The 13,396-nt window shown below is 38.9% G+C and overlaps 1 protein-coding gene across 2 annotated transcripts; it reads right to left on the bottom strand.

The window, feature by feature from the left end:
- Positions 1-6,826: 6,826 nt before the first annotated feature.
- Positions 6,827-11,084, bottom strand: LOC116205153 (plant UBX domain-containing protein 8-like). 2 transcript variants are annotated; one of them, XM_031537652.1, is made up of 11 exons: positions 10,887-11,084; positions 9,901-9,962; positions 9,241-9,790; positions 9,068-9,154; positions 8,895-8,983; positions 8,562-8,757; positions 8,240-8,440; positions 7,988-8,152; positions 7,474-7,617; positions 7,322-7,378; positions 6,827-7,206 (listed from the first exon to the last, which is right to left on the bottom strand). In XM_031537652.1, the coding sequence occupies exons 1-11, from the start codon at positions 10,968-10,970 to the stop codon at positions 7,099-7,101; spliced, it is 1,743 nt and encodes a 580-aa protein (XP_031393512.1). In that variant the 5' UTR covers positions 10,971-11,084; the 3' UTR covers positions 6,827-7,098. The 2 variants fall into 2 exon arrangements, with proteins under 2 accessions (XP_031393512.1, XP_031393513.1); XM_031537653.1 differs by having other exon boundaries at positions 9,068-9,151; positions 10,887-11,083.
- Between the last annotated feature and the right edge of the window lie 2,312 nt (positions 11,085-13,396).

The following is a 13,396-nucleotide window of genomic DNA, read 5'->3' as shown; positions in this document are numbered from 1 at the left end:
GTGCACATTGGATCAACCCACACGCCTCGACAAAGCTCTATTGAAAGAATAAAAAGAGAATAAACATTGTTAATTCATTATAACAAAAGAAAATTTATATCTATAGGATTAATATAAATATTTACTATGATATTAGTCTTTCAGCTTCAGTTTATACTAAAAAGTGATAATTCATGTGCCTCCCAAATCAGCTCATCGTGATTTGATCCCTCTAAATATATTAATTAATTTGATCTTTGTTTTTTTCTATATATTATGATTATGATTGAGAAACACAATCATTCAACCTTTGACGCATGTGGTATGTGCACTGCGAACTTAATTTATCATCTTAATTTATGTATATCTCCAAGTCCATTAGGTCATATATCTCTTTCCAAATGGTTTGGTAGAAGAAGGAATTTGTAGGCACAGTTTGGTACGGGTTTTTCTTTTCCAACCTCGACAGCTTTCAATTTTCAGGACAGGCAATTGGCGCAACTATAAACGTATCTACATTTAGGAACGCGAAAATTAGACCTTTTGAAATTCATTTTTTAAGTTTTTAAAACTCTGTGTAACATATCATAATCCAATGGTATCAATTTGAAGGAAAATTGGATTTATTCGAACATCAAACATCGAGAATGCATTTTGAGCAGTTAAGATTTTTCTTGACTCCTGAAGATAGATGAGAAGCAGATTGGCTGATGTTGGAGAGCAAAGAAGAGAAATTGATATGACAAATTATCATATTGAAGAGAAATTTCAATCGTCCAAGGCTTCTTCTTCTTCTTTTTTTCCTTTAATAATTGTCCTATCAGTTCGAATCATTCAACAATTCTTTAGTTTGATTAAGAAATAAATCGTCTAGATTAAAGAGACTAGATCTTATCCAAACTAATCGTCAAAATATATATAAGGACCCTGTCGTATCATATCGAACTATTTAAACAAAGTATTATCAAAACAAAAAACAAAAGGATTAGAACAAACAATAAATCAAACAAGAAGAAGTCACAGAAAGAGAGAGTAGGGTTTGCCAAATTTTATACGACATATAATTGGAATTATATTGAATGTATTGTTGTCATGAATAGATTAGAAGGACATGACACATAGAAATGGAGTGGTACGGGCGGTTCCTCTTTTTTCATACAACAACATGCGTCTGAGTCAGCACGTTAATCCAGTCATCATCAGGACCTCCACCGCATGACAACTAGCTTTTACACGACAGCTATCATTCTTCTGACTGAACGGAACCCAATTTCGATATTATTATATGTGTAAAAAAATAAAATCAATAACAATTAACTAGGGAAAAAAAAAAGAGCCTTTTTCTGAGCATTGCCCATTTGTAGTAAGTTATAAGGGTGGTCGATTTCGGGTATTCTATTTTTTTTCACCATATTCGGACCCTACCCTGTAAGGAATTGGTTTCAAAATTTTGAAACCGGACCCTACCATGTTGAATTTTGAAATCGGAACCTACTCGAAATTTATATTATATTACAGATTTCGGATATCCTGTTGAATCTGTAATAAATATTTAAATAAATAATCATATCAATCATCAATTAATTAACAATTTCAATGCACGAGACCAGGAAAGCTAAAACCAATAATCATAAATCAACCATCACGATGATGGTGCTATAGCTAGTTGTTCCTCATATCTTTACTGTGAATACCATACCGGGATGAATTGAGAACCTGAAGCATCTAAGGAAAAAATCTATGTAAAGGACAAACCTTCTTGAAGTTGTATTGCTAAGAAACTCAACTATTTCCATTTGCTCGGAATAACCTTATCTCACACATCCGGAAGTTTAAGTCTACTCGAGTATTACATGAATTTACATTAATCGTAATTTTTACGAACAAATGTCTCGAAGAAGAAACTAGTTGCCAAGACCTTCTGCTCTGTTTTCACTTGATCAATATGGATAAAACAAGTACCGCATAAAACTGAACATAGTGAGATTGCTGGAAGGAGCTCTTCCAATCTAATACCCACATGAGAGACACCATTCAGATACTCGTTCGAGATTTTTGTAAATTCGAGAACTCGTGTTACATTATTTTGTGCTCTTCCACTTTTCACTTGAGGATTTTGGACTCGATTTCTTCCAAGCTCTGCCCTTTAGTCCCCGGGACGAGAAGTACTATGAATGAAAGTGACACCAGAGCAATGGCACCGAACATTCAGGTTTAATAAGATTCGTTTTGTTCTCCGATAATCGGAAGAGCATGGACTCGAAAGAATCGAGAATGCGATGAGCCGAAGTTGCAGGGGAAGGAAAAGGAAGGTGAACTGGACGAGCAGCAGAGAAGGGAGAAGCAGAAGCTCACCGAGAAAGAGAGCTTGAAGGAGACTTGGAGACAGAGGGGACTGGATTGGGGAGCCCACGGAGAGTCGGAATCAAGACTCGAGAGCAGAGAGAGCAGCTGGAGATTTAGGAATTAGGTTTACAAACAGTGAAATAGGAACATAGTTGAGTTAGAGATTTGAGAGTTCAACTTTATTCTTCTTTTTTTTAATAAGTATCTTCCGGTTTCGGTTATGGGTACCATGTAGCTAAGAATCGGAACCGAAATCGATTTTCACCGGTTCCGTATTTTAATACCCGGACCCTATCCCATTTTCAAAATGAGCTACTCGGACCCTACCTGTTAGGGTATATTCTGACCGGTTTCAGATATACCTAGTATCCGTGCATACTCTTAATACTAAGCCATAATCAAATCAATGTTCCCTAACAAATACTTTTTCAAGTTTTTTTTAACAAAATCAAATTTTACTTAATTTAACTTAACTTTATTTTTTTCCTTAATTCAACGACACAATCATTACTATTTATCTTTTTTTAATTCTCTCTCATATTTTTTCTTATCTATTATTATAATTTTTTAATAATAAATTCTCTCAATTATTCAACACTAACACAATCATTACTTTTTTCTATCTTTTTCTTCAAATTCTTTCACATACTTTTCACAACTTCTTTTGTCTTCATCACCTCAAATTAAGCTAAATCAAATTAAATCAAATTTAACTTTGTTATCAAATGCTATGCTAATATTTTTTTTATCTTTAATTTGATATCAAAAGATCTCGGATTTATTTACCCAGAAAAAAGATCTAATTCCCTTTCTCAAATTGTATCCTATCACATATATTTTCACTAGGTCCAGTAACTTTTCTTGTAATGGAAAAAAGAAATGGGATTGAAAATTCTAGTGCATTAAATATATGATTCAAAGGGAAATTTTGGTTATGATTTTTATTCTTTTTTCCTCCAACGTGCTCTAGTATCCATCAAGACCTCCCAGCAGTACTCCCAGGACGGTACTATTTAGGTGGCCCCGCGACAGTTGGAAGATGGCCCTAGCTTAGTAGGGATTGTGCTCCAATTTTGTGATCCATCTTGATATTTTTTTGAATATGTTGCCAGATGAAATTGTTTTATCATTATTTTTTCTTTTGTTCCTTTTTAAATGATTATTTTCCTGGGAAAATCATTGGCAGAAGACCATATTATGAAAAGTAAAATTATGGGGGTCATAATTTCCGGATTGGTTACTTTTTCCCATGGGGGAGGCATCTTGACCGACCTAATCCTAAAAATATCTGACAATTTGGTATCTCAGACAATGATGGATTGGCGGCTTCTCTCCTTTTATGGTCCTGCGGAAGCCATGAGGCTGAGGCTTCAAATCTGTTTGCCATTTTCATGTTACAAAATTATTTCTTCGCCCCGTCCATAGTACTCCTAAGTAGAATTTGAATGTATAGCCTACAATATTCACCATAAAATCAAAAGAAAAGAAAAAAGGGATATCGAATGAGTAGAAGCCTACGTACTATTGTTATGTCGCCAAGGTCTCGCTCTAGGTAGTCCCGATGTGAAAAGTGACATCCATGAATGCCAATCGATTGATGGCATGCTTAGAATCAATAAAGATAAATAAACTCTAGGAAAAATTCGAAAGGTTATTCATTCACATGTTATATATTGATTGTTTTAACTTGGTGACCCATTTGAATAAAAATTTGAAAATAATTCTAGCATTTTATGAACCGTTCATACAATCAAGCTCAGACAGAACGATTAATGAAGGTGAGAATTGCTTAGCTGTAATTCTCACAGTATTGCACTATTTTAATTTTGTTTTTCTCGCTAAAACAAATATGGCCAAAGCTCTTGCAAGAATGCCAAGAAAAATTGGAAAAGATCTCAAAGGAAGGCCTGCCGTTTCATATATTTCCTCCTTCCTTTTTTTTTTTTTTAAAATGGAAGCCCATGGTTCACATCCTACTTTTCATTCCCTTCGATTTTTTAGAAACGATGCGACGGTCATTTTCCTCTTACGAGTGATCGCAGCATATGGTATGACTGATCCGAGCTATGAAAAGAAATAGTATCAGTGTAAACGATCGTAGTGACGTGAAAGAGGAAATTGACAAAGTAAGGGAGCATCAAAATTGAAAGTGACGCTTGTGGCTAATTATACGGTTGGAATTGTTCATGTTGTGACGTGAGAGAGGAAATTGTCAAAGTAGGGGAGCATCAAAATTGAAAGTGACGCTTGTGGCTAATTATACGGTTGGAATTTGTTCGTGTTGTAGGTCCATTCCAGATGTGTGGCCATGTCTTAAGACAGCTATAGTATTCTTTTACCAGACCGCGAATCACCTTCTTTGTGACCGAATCATCGCCCACGTGTATACTATGTCGTGATTGTGCATATTCGGGCGCTATACCTCAAGAGGCACGAGGTTTGCACATTTCCTGGCTAGTTTGAAATCGAATCATCTTATGTTAACAATGCTCCTGTCTCTTATGCATAACCTAAATGTTAATAAAATAAGTCAGTTTTGCTTCCTTCTCATGTCGAGCTACGTATGTACCGAGATGGGGACGAACATTGTGCCAATGTCAAAATATAACGTTTATGTATAATAATAATTCTAATTAAACACGAGCTATTCTATTGATCTAAGTCGACGGAAAATTGGACACAGGTTGTGGACACTAATATCCATCATTTTCCTGGAACTATATATATATATTTTTAAAAAAATCTATTTTGACATTTATCTCTCCGGATTGCACCAATATATTTTTTTTTTAATTACAAAAGGGGTCATGAATCTTAATAATCACAAGAAGTAATAAAAAATAAAAAGACGCTGAAAATCTCGGTGGCAAATTTCTTAATTTACAAGCAGTAGTTTCTTTTGACGTCAAATTTGGTAGTCATAATTAGGCAACCTCCTTTCCTGAATGTTTGGACCCTTATAGAACTTTGTATATATTCCCTCAATTTCATAAGGAATTTTTCATATTCACTCCCTCTTAATCTTATCAAATTATCTAAATACTGGCCATTTCATAAATCTTGTTCCCCTTTACTTGAAGCTATGGATCCACTCTAGTCAAACTGAATGAAAGCGAACGTAGGACAAAATCTAAGGCATTGCCGGCCTCGATTCTAATAGATGGTCGAGGTCTAGGAGCCCATGGAGCAAGTCGAGAGTAAAAGAATGCTATATGATTTCACCATCATTTGCAAAAGAACGGAAGAATTTGAAAGGCCAATTCTGGAGTCCTAGCCGTAGTTATGCCTCGTCTTGCTTATTGAAAAGAATAGCGGACAAAAAAGCAATACGTCCATCATACTCAGGATGGTCCACGGAAGTACGGATTGCATTGCGACGGTTGCCAAAACGCTGCTCAACCAGCTGGCAGAAAAATCCCCCCTTTTTTATTCTTTTTTTAATAAAGAATGATATTTAGACTCGGTGGACTTCCAGCAACGCACAAACCGAATAAACTGGGCCGTTGGCCTGCCCACATACCCGCTGAACGTGACCAAAGAGTCCTGTGTTGGACCTATATACCACGTCGACTTGTCATGCCACACTCAAGAATTTTCTCCGTTTTATTTTTTATCAAATCAATAGTGTAATCATGAGATATTTTGTGCTTATCTTTGGAACTATTATTGGCTTGCAATGTATATCGCGTGATATGCCCGTAATGTGACGAGCCTTCGTAATTGACAGATATAAGTGAGCTGGAAGCCGAAGATGATGGGACCAAGAACATATTTATGCGGCATGCGTCCGGATATGTGATAACTGATGAGAGCGACACTATCAGCCTAATAGTAAGGTAGGCGGGGAGTTGTCTATGTCCAGCAAGTTGTCCTTGAAATGAAGCAGTCCATCAACCACATGTGTGGCCCAGTCTGTCCTTAGTATCCTATCAAGAGGCGTACTACACGTTCTCTTTTCCTGAATCAAATTTGATTGCACGTATCAAATGCGGCGATAAGCTAGAGCACCGTTCAGATTCCGTAGTATAGTATCCAACAACCACCGGCATCACCTCGGGCAATCGGTATTATCACTTCACACAGAGACTTAAATTTCACTCGAGAAAACATTAGACCAAATCAGATGGCTCGAGCGAGTCTACAGAGGTCGCCGTCGCTGCAAAACGGCCATTTTAACCCGGCATATAATGCTGCAACTCCGGGGAAAAAAAAAAAAACTTCCTGTGCTGAAGGGAGCAATTTCAAGGAAAAAACGATTGGGATAAAGACTATCATCGCCCAAAATCCTTCTATTCAGATAACTTATAATTTTGAAAACATTCCAAAACATTTTGTAAGTATCAAAACAATAACTAAATATACTTTTTAGAAAGATTTAACTCTCTTCAATTTAAGATTATTCCCTTTACATTGAGGGAAGAAAGAGAGTTTTGTCTGAACTAAATGGGAGGGTTGGCCCGAGTCCCCTCCTTCGACATCCCTCGTCTAACAAACTCCCAAGTAGTAGGCAAACATCTCAAACAAATACATAGCTTGGAAATGTGGAGGAAACCAATTCTCCAATTAATCGAAATGTCAAATGCTGGACTTGAGACAGTTCCAAGCTCCAACATTCATCCCATTCACATCGAAACAGCACAAAACCCAAATAAATAACGCGTAATACTGTATAACTTCCACCCCTTTCCCTTTTCTTCCTTTCGTTTCTTCAAGTTACCTAAATATCTCTTCTTCTTCAAAGTAATAACCACAGGTACGATACCAATGACTACACTATATCAGCTCCAGAAACAGAGCTTCTTGCTTGCTTGCAAGCCCGAGATCATTCAACGTCAGGGAACCCTCCCCGTCGGAGAATGCCCTCCTAGGATAAGGCCTCACCTGTTCGACATAAAAAAATAAAAATAAAAAAAGAAGCAGACAAGTTCTTGATCATTATCTTCAGCAATACAATCATATAATGTTTGGATAAGACATCCTTGGAGTTGAAAATTACCACTCTGTAAGTTCCGGGTTTGACAGCTCTCCCGATGTCTATGAAGTCAAAGAGGCTCTGCACGGGGGAAAATTACAGGCATGAGCTATGAAAAAGTAGGAGAATAAAAACGAGAAGGAAGCGAAGCGCCTTTTCTTCTTCCAGAAGTTCACCTCCAGCTTGTCAGACTTCAGAAATCGACGGCCTCGACGACTGCCATCTGGCATCCTAACCAGAAGCGTAATAGCATTTTCATCACTGGACGATGGCTCCTGAGGCAGGGAAGCTTCTTTTGCAGCCAATTGTCTCTCAAATTCCTGAAAACTCCCATTAAAACATCAATCAAAAAGCCAAATCAGCAGAAGCATGATCGTGTTCCGAAACTTGTTTATTATCACTATCAAGAAATGGCTCAGTTCCTCTGTACTCATGACAAACCATTTAAACAAGAAGTGAATCTCACCTCAATCGCGCACAAGATCTTTTTAGGGACAAACTTTATCACTTTTTCAGGTTTCAATACGGGAAATACAACTGATCTTATATTTGTCCAGACATGAAGATCATGCATAAAGAACTCAACTATCACAAAGAGCTCACACAACTAATCTGGGAATCAACAAATACAATTTAAAAAAACCAAGAACCAACAGCATTCCAGGGCAAAACACCAAAAAACAACAGTACCTGTTCCTCCTCCAACCTTCTGCGTGCTTCTTCTTCTTTTCTCCTCTCCTCTTCAAGAGCAGCTCTTTTAGCCGCTTCCTCCTCGACACGGCGAGCTTCGGCTTCGGCCTTTGCTTTCAGCTCCTTTTCTCGGTCAGCTTGCAGAGCTGCGAGATACTCATCATCCTGCACATTATAAAAAAATAAAAATGAATGGATTATAAAGGAGTCACACACACTTAAGTAAATCACTTATTAAGTCAAACACCTGACCTGCTGCTCTCTTATCAAGCGCTGAGCTTCCAGAGAGGGCGATGGAGGACGAGGTGCTGGCCTAGGATAGCGACCTTGGGCTTGCATGAACTGATGAGGTGCATATGCAAAATTATAACCCGTCCCCTCAGGAATTCCTCCAAACATTGCAGCCTCAAGCATAACAGCTTCATCATGTTCCTCTGAAGATATGCCTCCCCACTTATTTAGGATAAGTCCAAAAAAGAAATTATTCAAATTGTCGCACAGATAAATAAAAAATATTTTTCAACTTCTTGTCATACCTGAAGAAGCAACATTAGACGAGAATTTTATATTATACCTCATCAGTGGGGAAGACATTTCCATTGTTTTGGGGATGATTATTAGCATCATTCTGCCCTGGAGATGGTGGGCTACCCTCAATTTCTTGGAGAGGTTCCACAGCTCGAGAAGACGAGCGTCGTGACCGATGCCTAATGAGAGGCTGCTCAATCTCTTCAACTTCATCCTGGGTGGATGAGCCTCCCATCTCCAGCCTACATAATGAGGATTCAAGTCAACCATCAATCCAGCATTCAAAATCCTTAAATATTCCAATATAAGCAAGAAACAAGATTATGGTTTCTCAGCCAAAAAAAGGGGTAAAATCTCACGCTGTCAAGACACTACTTACCGCCCATTAGATGATGGTGCTTTTCCCAGCTCGACTTCTGCTACTTTCAATGATCCAGAATCGCTCGCCCTCTCACACGATGCATTTTCCTGCTCCGCAGTCCGTTTCCATTTCAGTAAGATGAGACCCAGAACACCAATAGGGGGAAAAAAACAAATTACGAAGCAACTGACCTTCAAGGATAACGAAACTGCCTGAACAAGCTCAGCATCCTCAAGACGAGATGGCCTTCGCTGAATGCCAGGATCCCTAAACTCCTGCTGAAGGTAAAAAGGACAAAACCTTCAAGAAATGTAGAGACACAATGGCTAAGATAACATTGAAAAATGGAGAGCATATCACATACACTATTCGCACGGGGGCTTCCCTCAATGTCCCGTTTAGATGCCTCGATAGCAGCCCGAATCATTTCTTCTTCCACATAATTGAAGTCTGATGAGTTATCATAAACAGGAGCACTCGGTCGCACATTTCCATCCTGAAATGAGATCTCTTCTCTCTCATTCGACTGTGCCACATGAGCAGTTGATATTGGAGGAATATCATCATCTTCCTCATCAACTATGACGGTTCCACGGACACTTGGGCCGTGATCATTGTCGCTTCCAGTGACATCCTCAATGACAGGACCATGGCCAGAATTACCAGATGCTCCAGACCCATCCTTAACCTCAATTGGGATCTCCCTAACTTCCCGAGGATGTGAAACAAAAGGAGCATGGTTACCAAAATTTGAAACTTCGTCAAAGTATCTCTTCGTGAGGCTTTCAAGATAAATTGGATTCAAACTGTCTCCGGCTGCTGAGTGAAGTGAAAGTGGGGGATCCCGAGGTTCAGCTTGAACTTGATCATCAATATCCATGAAATCATCTGGTGGAGCAGGTCTTGCACTCACTCTGGAAGCCAAATATGAATGAGGAGATAAAGTTAAAGAAATGAAAGAAGAAAACTAGAAGCAGATGTGGAGTTGAATGATAAAATGGAAGGCTGTGATCAAGTAACCTACTGATTTCTATCTCCTTCACTGAAATGAGCATTCAAAGCTTCATTGAGATTGCCATTATGCTCCTGAGAGAAATACGTTGAAAATGAGGACAACCGCTTAACAAGATATTGGTAATTGAGGCTAATATGCAAACTAAACTTGTAATAGCAAAGAGCATTCAGTTTAAGCGCAAAAAGGCCACCATAATGAGCTGAACTGTGGTTAAGGTGATCACAACTACTGCTTCGCAACGAGCTGCTATTGCCTTTTCAGTAGCGCATTCTATGCAGAGTGCAACACCCAGATTGTCGCCCTCAGCCCAATAGAGGTGACAGTCTCTACAAGATAACACATTACCCGAGGCATGTTCTCCGCATACTGGGCAATCTGGAGTTTATTATATATAAAAATCCCGTAAAATTACCACTTGTTCCCTTCAAACAGCTGCGGTTACAGAAGCCATATTTCCGAGTATAATGCCTCAAACACCCTTCACTATACATTAACACGTGACCATACAACTACCCAGTGGCAGCACCTATAGCCATCTTGAGCACGTGTTGAACCTCGTTCCCATAAGCTTAAAAAAGAAACAACTACTTGTATTTCCACTGAATTCTGGAGAATCTCAGCTCCGCAGACACAGTCAAAATTTCAATTACTTTACTTGCGGTGCCCAAGTCGATAAGTGAAGTGCTAAAATCCCCGCTCCCCAGTCGTTCCCATCGATAAAATCATCTCCTCAACATCAAAAACCACACTGGCGAGAATGTATTCAAGCAGATTGAGAGACGAGGCAATCGCAATCGCAATCGCGGTCGCGGTCGCAATGAAAATGAACCAGAAACAATCACTGGTCGGACCAAACACCACGATAAACAAACCCTAAAACAGCTCCAGAAGAGCATCGCGAAATCCACGCAATTCCGAAATGGATGGAACCCATCGACCAAAGTTCGCACAATTCAAGCCGGAAACATCAGCAGGCGATGGCAGAAATGAGGTACCTCGAGCTTCTGGAGGGCGGCAGATTCAGGCAGGCCGGTGATGCTCATGAAGGTCAGCACTTCGTCCTGATCAGGCCTCGCCATGGTCGAGATTTGGGTATTCCGATGAGCTCCTTTGTGATGGATAGAGCTTCCGTGCTGAGTTCCAGTTCTCTTTTCTTTATGCAGAAGGCAGATAGTTTCTGCTCTGGAAGGACTGCAGCGGATTCTGTATATATACGGTTGCCATAGACGAGAAGAGGTGTCGTAAAATTGAGAGTTCCATGGGGGTAATCTGGGGAATTCGCTGGTAGATTCTAGAGCTCCTCCCTGATCCTTTACTTGTCCAGCCAGAAGGTTTACGTTTATATTGTACTATTGTAGTATGCTCCCGGTGTACCATGACCCAGATCACGTATACATGCGCTCTGTGTAAATCGGTTTTTCACCCGTTCCATTCCAAACTCTGATAAGTAATTAAAGGGTTTTGTCATTGAGTTATGGAACGGACACAGGAATTACAGACCAAAACCCTATACAGTTTGAAAATGGTTCAAAATTTCGTCTAAAAATCTGTTCTAAACCCATTACGAATGAAATTGCTAAATTATCCTTCATACTTATCAAGGTTAATTACTGTAGGGATACAAAAGGTTTTAAAAGGGTAACATTTTGGTACAAAAAGGAAAAAAAAAACATAACAATTGAGTATACGGATTTTAAAAAATATTACAATCAAGTACATTTCGTGAATTCCTACTGACGCCGTTAGCAAATGCCGATGTGGCTGCTGACTTTCCCAAGTCAGAATCTCACGTGGCTATAAATTTAAAATAAAAAATTCAATATTTAAAAAGAAATGAACATATGGAATTAAATAATTAAAAAATAATTAATTTTTTTTAAAAAAAAAGGTTATCAAGAGAGATTTCCCAAGACAGTGGAGGGAGATCTCTCGACTACCATGGGGTGGGGGCACCATCGTCCGGTGACCCCATCCATAGATCAAGGTTGATCGAGGTGTGGGGTCGCCGGCAGGGACGCCCTCACCCCCCGTAAAAAATCGAGAATTTTATGAATGGTTTTGTTGAACTTCATTGATATTATGTCTTTGTATATATAACCATAAGCTAGAAGAAAAATCAGGAAAGAGTGGTAAATGTTACAAGTAATTAATTTGTCACCTATCTATCCCATAATACAATACTATGTACAAGGAAACAAATCATAGAAATCACGAGAGGATATCAGGATATCCCGTAATACTCCCCCTCAAGTTGGAGAATGAGGGTCCCGAATTCCTAACTTGCAGAGGAGAAACTAAAAACGGTCACGTCCCAAAACCTTGGTGAAAAGATCAGCAAGCTAAAGACGTGTGGACATGTGATTGGTAATAATCTTGTAGGATAGTTAGTGTTCCCGGATGAAATGGCAGTCAATTTCGATATGCTTGGTTCGTTCAAGGAATACCGGATAAGCAACGATGTGGAGTGTTGCTTGGTTGTCACAGTATAGCTGAGTCGGGCCGGATAATGTGACACCAAATGATAAAAGTAGACTGCGTAGCCAAATAACTTCACTAACTGTAGTTGTCATTGCTCTGTATTCAGCCTCAACAAATGAACGAGATATAGTTATATGTTTCTTGGTCTTCCATGAAATTGGACTACCTCCAAGTGTTATGAAGTAGCCTGTAATTGACCTTCGTGTCATCGGGCAACTAGCCCAATCAGAATCACAATAGGTTATTAGCTCCATGGATTGTAGTCAGAGAAAAATTCCCTATCCCGATGATTGTTCCAAGTATCGAAGTATGCGCATTGCTGCCATCCAATGATCTTGGCATGGATCTTACATGAATTGGGATAGAATGTGAACAAAATAAGATAACTCAGGACAAGTGATTGTCAGGTAGATAAGGCGACTAATGAGACAACGATATCTGCTAGGATCAGGCAATGGAGAACCCAAATCCGAAGATAATTTGTGCTGTTGTTCCATGGGAAATAAAGAAGGTGGAGAACCGAGCATGCCACATTATGTAAGTATATCAAGGACATATTTTCTCTAATTGATAAATAATCCTTTGTCCATCCGAGTGACTTCAATTCCAAGAAAACAGCACAAAGGACCTAAATCCTTAATACGAAAACATGTGGCCATATATTGCTTGAGCGAAGCATAAAACTCCGAGTTATTGTCGACAATGATTAAATCATCAACATATGTTAGAATCGCAAGAAAATTCCCATCTTTCTACAGTGTAAATAATGAGTGGTCAGCGCTAGATTGAGCAAGTCTAAAATTGCGAAGTGCTAGCGCAAATTTGGAAAACCAATTCTTAGATGCCTGTCGTAGGCCATAAATAGATTTACGTGGGCGACATGCATATCCTAGACGTCGATAAGAAAAGCCCAATGGCATGTGCATATAAACTTCCTCAGTTAAATCATCATGTATAAATGCATTATAAACATCTAATTGGTGCATTTCCCAATTGTAAGCAACAACCAAGGATAAAAGTGCTAGTT

Source organism: Punica granatum, chromosome 4, assembly GCF_007655135.1.
Source record: "Punica granatum isolate Tunisia-2019 chromosome 4, ASM765513v2, whole genome shotgun sequence".
Lineage (NCBI taxonomy): Eukaryota > Viridiplantae > Streptophyta > Magnoliopsida > Myrtales > Lythraceae > Punica > Punica granatum.
The sequence above is the reverse complement of the archived record's forward strand: the minus strand, read 5'-3'. Positions and strand labels throughout refer to the sequence as shown.

Coding starts and splice junctions, on each gene's coding strand:
- LOC116205153 (XM_031537652.1), bottom strand. CDS start 10,970: ATGGCGAGGCCTGATCAGGACGAAGTGCTGACCTTCATGAGCATCACC. Junction 9,791..9,900: donor AGTGAAGGAGATAGAAATCA/GTAGGTTACTTG, acceptor TTTGGCTTCCAG/AGTGAGTGCAAGACCTGCTC. Junction 8,153..8,239: donor GCTTGATAAGAGAGCAGCAG/GTCAGGTGTTTG, acceptor TATAATGTGCAG/GATGATGAGTATCTCGCAGC.